Source organism: Musa acuminata, chromosome BXJ2-1 (genome assembly GCF_036884655.1).
Source record: "Musa acuminata AAA Group cultivar baxijiao chromosome BXJ2-1, Cavendish_Baxijiao_AAA, whole genome shotgun sequence".
Taxonomy (NCBI): Eukaryota; Viridiplantae; Streptophyta; class Magnoliopsida; order Zingiberales; family Musaceae; genus Musa; species Musa acuminata.
This window is the reverse complement of record NC_088338.1, coordinates 3,160,645-3,168,783: the sequence shown is the minus strand read 5'-3', so window position 1 is coordinate 3,168,783 and position 8,139 is coordinate 3,160,645. Positions and strand designations below refer to the sequence as shown.

At 39.4% G+C, this 8,139-nt stretch overlaps 1 protein-coding gene across 1 annotated transcript; it reads right to left on the bottom strand.

The window, feature by feature from the left end:
- Window positions 1-42: 42 nt before the first annotated feature.
- LOC103986126 (uncharacterized) lies at window positions 43-426 on the bottom strand. The gene has a single exon (XM_009404027.3). It carries the CDS (start codon window positions 424-426, stop codon window positions 43-45), a length of 384 nt encoding a protein of 127 aa, XP_009402302.2.
- Between the last annotated feature and the right edge of the window lie 7,713 nt (window positions 427-8,139).

Here is an 8,139-nt window from a genome sequence, read left to right as displayed (position 1 = left end):
GACTACATCTTCCGTGCAGGGAAGAGAATCCTCGACCGTCGGCTACCGGAGGACTGCAACTCTGGTCGCTTCGTCGGCCGCCTGCGACGGGCTCACCGGGTTCCCAGGCGACGAGGCCGATGGCTTGTCCACCGACCTCCGCCGCCGCCACAGCATCCGCCTCATCCCGTCAACTACGTCTATTGCTGGGTTAGAGTGAGGCCTCCTACGGAACGACGCATGCGCCATCACAGCCTCCTCCAATCCTCCATAACCCTTCTTCCTCCTCCCATTCCCCTTCCCCGCCTCATCTCTCACCGCCTCCGAACACAGCCCACACAGCCACTTCCCACCGAAGTCGGCCTTCACCCTGCTGATGTACTCCTCAGTGCAGTCCTCCTCCAGCCCGCAGCACTCGCACTTGGCAGACTCCGTTTCCATGATCATGTGAGCTGGATTGGTGGAAGCGATGGAGGTGGAGACAACTGCTATATACTGATGAGAGACTCCATGACAGCCACCAGCCTTAAATTACTCCTTGTTCTTAGGCACAGTGAGTGAAGGTGGAAACAAGACAAGACCTGTTGGCCTTTTCATGCATTCATCTTCTTACAAAATATGGAGCTAACACATTGCTAATATAAAATTCTTTTGTACATAAATGTACTTTGACAGGACCTTCAGCTATTCCACGAAAATTTGCATGTCAACTGAGGACTCCTCGAATCAACCTTGCAAGTAAAGTCGCAATGACTCTGGATTGAACTCAACCACAAAATGAAGCTACCAGAGAGAATGGTTCCTGTACCAAGATTCAGCATTAGGAAGATTACCAAGTCTAAAGATCACGGTTGAAGGTACGATAATATTTAGTTCCTTATTAGTTGAAGAGATGATTTCTAGGAGAGGTTAATAATATGATCATTATTTTTTATCGATCGAGATTCAACATATGAAGTACAATTAATGTCTAATAGATGTCATATTAGCATTTGATGCCTACAACAAACTAACATATATTAATTTGATTGTTAGAAGGATTTTGTCATATGCAATCCTAACGCAATCTTTACATGAAATAGAATACAAACAAATTCTTATCTCGAGTTGTAATCCCATCTACTAAAAGATTTCTTTACTTTTTTCATGTATGAAAACTCAAAAATTGAATGGAGTTGGATCAATTTCATTATTCATTTGATAACTAAAATTTCCAAGAGAAGGAAATGAAAGCAGCACAAACAAAACATAACATATATTTATCACTGTTATCAGAGAAATATGACATGCTGTTGACCCCCTAGCAAGTATGACATGTTCCAGTTCGAACCTTCTTGGGTGATTGTTCTTTAAATGCATGATTCCACATTGCTGACCGCATCATCGTATACTAAACTACAACAATTGGATGCTTTCTGCAGGCATATCCCCTTGATCATGCAAAAGGAGCACCGAGCACCCTGCATCTCATCTTTTCAGGACTACAATTTGACCACATCTATATCCTTGTGGCCATGAACGACACTAAATTTGTCTGTATTCTGACACCCACTCTCCATGATCAGAGCTCGGTTGATAGAAAATTAACTTTCATCATTATTACCAAGCACTTGCAAGCATCATCTCAACTTGGAGAATATTTTTGCTGAGAAGCAGTGTCTTGCCTGCTCATTGATGCTGCAGTTTGCAGTATCCAATTGTTCTTGGATCAATTATACTGCAGGTAAGTGTTCTTGCAGCTTTCCCCTCAAGTAATTGTGTAATATGTTATTATCAGAACTTGATAGACACAACCAGGTGAATGTACAATATCTGTGCCCCCTCGAATCTTTCTTTACACTACTTTTTCTTTGCTCTTTCGGCACTCCTTTAGTATGACCAGGAGTAAGGAGGAAGATGAGGTCAACCTCGCCGCAGTCAACGTGACTAGCTCTGTCAGAAACAATGGCGTGCATGAACTTTGGTTGACTTGCAATGCTAAATTATCATGTGTAGCTTTCCCCTGGCATTTAAGCAAGCAAAAACTTAGGAAGATTCATATCGATCATGTATTATCTATTGTTGAAATGAAGCCTATCAGTCAGTTCTTCCTTAGTAGCTCCTATTCATTACTGTCGATGACCAGTAGGCCTCTCCTCTGATCCCTCTCGTAATAATTGCTTTCAGGGCTACTACTGGTTTTGAAATATTGCTTATCACAATGATCACCTTTTATTTGCTTGAATTTTGGCAATTTATAATTTTTGCAAATGCATTATCTGTCAAAAGAATGTATAAATATCTGGAACTACATCTATCCTATAGGTAGTGGGTATCAATCATGTTATCCATTTAGTCTGATAATTTTGGCCTTGATTTTTCATGATTACTAGTCACAAAAAAAAAAGAAGCTGTTTTGACCACATATGATCTTAATCCTTTTGCAGCTTCTCATAAACTGATCTAATGAGATATGTACTAATACCTGTTTCCAAGCCAAAAAGTTATAGAACTGGAGCGATACTTATATGATATATTTGAAATAGACAAATTTGTCAGCACTACAATCATGCCTGACTATTACTGCCAGAAGATCGAAGGATAAAGATCAGTTCAAAGTGCACCAGACGAAATGATCATCGATTCGATTTCCATCGTCTTCAGAGTAATTCTTTTCATATCCATATAGGTTCTGCAGGCAGACTTCCATCCATGTCTTGTGTTTTTATGTGATGTTGAACCTCCAAAGAATGATTGGTTTGAGACAATATTATGATGATTTTTTTGTTTTAATTTTTAAGGTCTTAAATTTCTGATTGTGGATGAAATCCATGGATTTGATACAGAATACTGTTTCTCATTTCTTTACGAAGCCCATTTGGAGTTTGATACAATAGAACCAAGGCAATAAATTTTGTTAAGAAGTTCTGATTGCAAGTGCAAATCTCTCAAGATTTTTGTGATTCAACTCAGTACAGAATCCATATAAAATATCTTTTGTGCATTAAAGGATGATCGGAGGCAGTGCCAATTCTAGATTTGCTATGCACCTAAGAAAAAGGAATGCAGAGGTTGATTGAGGCAGGTTGACAGTGGCAAAAGTCTGGTGGCATTTTGCTGAGTTGAAAGTGCCTGTCACCTTCATGTAATGTTGCAGTGATCACCATCTCTCTCTTGTTTCTTGACAAGAGGATAACAGGGGCTCCATGTCAAGCCTTAAAGTCATAGAAAAGTAAGATCAACATATTGTAAACACCCTTGTAAAGTTCTTATACCTAATGGTTGCATTTATCCACTTGTCCTGTTGCTGTGTCATCATCTCTGTGGAGCTGTTCTGCTCTGATGGTTATCTTAATCATGGGGGCACCACTGGTTCCATGGTCCACCTTCTTGAATTGCACATAGTGTTCTTCCATCCATAGTTTAATCCATGTGCAGAACATGATCATTGTTTGATTTCAGTGTAAACATATGACTACATCAAGTTAAAAAAGCTTCAATAATTCAAGCTTAAGCATCACAAAAGGTGTGTGATTGTTGACAATGTTTAAGAATTCTAATAACTTCAAGTGCATGTCACTGTCAATGCTTTTGATCCAAACTAGCAAGTAAACATCAAAGCTTAAATATCAGTTTCAGTTGAGTGGCTGTTGTGTCTTTTTAGCCAATAGTAAGCTGTATTGCTGAATTGATCTGATTCCTGGTCCAAATTATTAGAATTTCATTTGCAGAGATGAACCTTTCTCAAATATTATGTTTCTTTAGGATGCTAAAGAAGTTGTCGAAAATTTTTGGTACTTTTTTTTTATTTCACTATTATCTCTCGATAAACATAATTATCCATCAAAGACTATCGAAATTTTATTTTCGACTTATCTTTACCTTCTCGGATGAATATACCTTCCTAGATAGTAGACTCCTTATTTTTAGTCCTTTTCTATATAACTTGTGGCATACACACAAAAAGGTTTGTGACAAAATTTATTTTTTATAACAAATTACAGAAAAAAAAAAGGTAGAGAAAGTGGCTGCATTGGAGTCTTCTATTAAGTTAATTGAATTCTGAAATAATGGCATTGACAAGACTACAGATCATAAGGATGAAACCTAACCAATTGTCATGACATGTACCATCACAACTTTGAAAGAGACATCCATTTTGGCAATGAATATGTGCCTATGAACCCTTTAGGTCAAAACATGGAATAATAATTGAAGGAGCTGTCATGGTCAAATGGTGATGAGAGCAGCTGTGAACCTAACCCCACATAACATCATACCAAATTAAGTAAAGGTTTGCATCAAAACATCAAAAGGGGTCTGGTTGAATAGGATGAAGTTGAAAGAGGTTTTGGAGTGGCTTGGACATGACTGAATGAGGGGAAGGGGAGGGGCTCTGATGAAGCTGATTAAGAAGGACAAGGAGCCATGGTTGGATCCACCAAACTAATGATGGAGATACAGTAAGTGACTCTTTTGTAAGGCAATGACATTCTCAGTGAATTCACTAATAAGTGATATAGCTATTATTTCTAAATATGCTATGTCAGATACCAGAGATGACAAATAACATGTTGAACTAATCGTATCGACAGAGTATTTAACGAAAATATTTTTTTATTAAACCATGATCGAAAGAACTCGGATATGAGATACGATCTCTTTTTTTCTCAAGTCGAATTAATGATCAAATTTGATCGCATCATATCAGCATTAGAAGGAGAACCTTCAAGATATTATGACAAGAAAACGAAGAAAAAAAAATTCATTGAGTAGTAACATGCAACAAGGGTTAAGCTACTTGTATCAAACCATCTGAACAGGATAAAGTTGAGAGTAATTTTTGAAGTGGCTTGGACATGACTGAAAAAGAGCAAAAGGAAAGGATTCTGATGAAGATGACTTTAGGGTTGGGGGAGTCACTGCTCAGTGGGAGTTGGTGTGATTTTAGGGACAAAGAATCATGGTTGGATCCACCAATCTATTGATAAAGCACATACAAGAAACAACTTTGCTGTGAGGGAATGTGCACATTGCCCTCAAGTGAATTCTCTGAGCAGTAATGTTCATCAATGCATTGCAGCATGTTGATCTGCCCCCTGACCTTGGAGAGATTGGGAAAGAGGTGGTAAGCCTTCTCTTTCTTCTAACAAGACAAGTGGGGTAAGACTGGGCAATTTGATCTTTATGTGTGTGCATAAGCTTATGCAATTGGATAAGCTTTAGTGTGTGTGTGTGTGTGTGGAACAGACAAAATCTTACACCACATCAGAGGTTTTGCTTCTGCAGTGATCCAAGTTGGATCTTTACTGACTGCAAGCTCTCTCTCTCTCTCTCTCTCTCTCTCTCTCTCTCTCTATTGATATATTAAGAAGAGATCTGACTGTTTGCTGAAAACACAATTCTACTTTCACAGAGTAAGCAAATCCTTATGGCTACTTCAATAAGGTAAGTTGGAATAGGATATCAGATATATACTCGATGTCAAAGAGAACCACAATGTGCAGCAACTTGAATTATTAGTAAACAGAACTGGTGAAGATTTCCCCACTGGAACTCCATTGGTGGGAGTCCAAAGCTTTCCTTGAGGCAAGCACACACACAGAGGTGAGTGAGCTTTTCGCTGTGGTGCTGATCTCCAAGATTTGCCTTCTACCCAACGTTCTCATATGATCTCTACCAATGTCGGGACCCCACCAAGGCCATCCATCAATCACAGTGATGTTGTATGTGCCGCAGTGGGGCTCTCACCTGGGGAATGCTCGACAAGCCCCTCCACCTACTGCACCCATCTCTCCTCGAAAGCACAAAGCCTATCGAAGGACACCACCGTGAGGAGGGAACCCAAACTGGAAGACTCTCCTGCAACATGTGCTCTTCTTCTTCTTCTTCTTACTCCCAGTGTTGTCATTCATCAAACACATTTGTGGTCTTCTTGATCTAAACATCTTTTCCACTTGTTCTTGACCTGAAATGACAATGACTTCACCAAATGTAATAATCTCTCTCTCTCTCTCATCTCTGATCTCTTACCACTATTTGGTTTTATATGAACCATCAAATCCAACCAGTTATTGACCCACTTTGCACAAGAAAACGTTTGGCCCCCCCCATCAGAAGTGAACAAAAAGTAAAAGAAAGTAGCAACAGGTGACAACTTTGCCTTTCTCATCTTGTTGAAGCCCTTTACATGAACAGTTTGCCACAGCCAGCATAAGCCTTCTCTGCTACTACCATATTCATCTCCAACTCATCTAAAACTGTGCATCTTCCATATGTAGATTATGCGATTCCTTCTCTTTAATCACAGGAACTACTGAAGTGCGCATGGATACGCTCTCCATCGCACAGTGAACCATCATAATTCGATTGGGTGGTCCACTCGGTGATTGATGGCCTCCTCCATTATAATGAACGGACCCACTGATTAATTGGGGATCATAATTGACACAAGAGATCATGCAGGCTCCGAACACACTCGACTGCAATGACCCGAGCACTCGAATCGAAGTCACCATGGAGTCCCAAAAGGGCTTCATGCTGAATCGAAATCTAGCTAATGATTCTGGCCTGCCTTCCCTGATAACATGCACCTCGAATTCAATCATACGTCTCACACGAGCGGCTAATTATAGGTGATGTTTACGATTAATTATTTTTAATATCTCGATCATTAAACTTTCAAAAATTATATTAGAATATTCGTACTTACAAAAATAAAATATATAATCCTATTTCTCGTCGTTGATTCTGTTGATGAAAATACTATGCATGCAATTACTCGTAAAAAAATAATATTAAATTAAAATTAAAAAAATAATTTTATAGTACTATTCTCATCGAAATTAATTTTTTATTTTATAATTTTCGTGAAAACGCTTTCCTTCTCTAGCTTTGTCCTCTCCTTAGACTTTGACCGATGAGGAGGAGATAGGATCAAGAGAGGTTCTTTGTATCTCGTTTTGTTTTCTAATAAAACCTTTAAAGATACAAAGAGAAAAGATGAAATAATTGAATAACACTGTTTTTATTTTTTTTTGTTAATAAAACCCTTTTATCTTTCTCATTTTTAATTTGATAAAATTATTTTTTAATCCTATTTTAACATCATTTTTGACACGTGACAGTACGTGCGATATTTACACAAATAAAATTGATGATAGGAGAAATAAGATTACATGTTTTATTTTTATAAATATAAAAATCTTAATATAATTTTTAAAAATATAAAAAATAAAAATAATAGAAGTAACTAATTACATAATCTAATTAGCCCGTCTCACACTCACAGTGCCACCAAATTGACCTGTTCCACACCACCTCCACATATATAAGTCGATGGCCCCTATTTTGATTTGATCTGTGTTAAGAATCATGATTTAGCTTTGTTTAGGGTCCGCAATAATTGATGAAACAAAAGGTGGAACTTAAAATAATGACAGCAGTAGCATTTAATTAGTCCTCTGTCTCAAAGACGGGCAGCATTTCCCCTCTTTCGAGTGCATGGATGAAGACACGTGTCGCGAGATGGGCAGCGGCTGGCACGCGCACGGGCTAAGTCAGAGGGGAGAGGGTTAGATTCGTAATCTCGCATAAACTAAACGACGTCGAACGCCTCGAGAGGATAAAAAGCTGGTCGGATTGGGGGAGAGGGGAGTGGTGCAAATATCTGAAAAGATAGGGGTAGTTCTGTCACATGAGTAAGAGTAGCCCCTTCTTGCGGAGTACGAAATCTATGACGGAGTCCGTGACGCTTGCAGTAACCGAGCCGAGCCGAGCCGAGCCGAGCTGGGTTTCGACTCTCGTGGCTCGCTCCCAATTTATCGGCAATTGACATTGAAAAAAGTCAGAATCCCAATTATAAGGATAATGTTCAGATAACATATAAATAATATCTTCCTACCAATTACTACTCCTATTCATGCCCTTAAAACCGGCTTCCGAGCCGAGCCGAGCCGCCATTCCTCCAATTTGGCTCACTGTGAACCGGTGGAGATCCGTACAGACCTGCAAGTAGAAACCTCGCGTTCCGTCACCTCTTCCCTCGCTCCTCGGGAACTGTGACCTACAATTTTAACGGGGTAATCTCACCTAGAGTACCTGGATCCTCGGAATCATGCTGCTTTCCTACTATAACTGGCCGTTCCGAGAGGAATGGCCGCTTTGAACGACACCCAATCG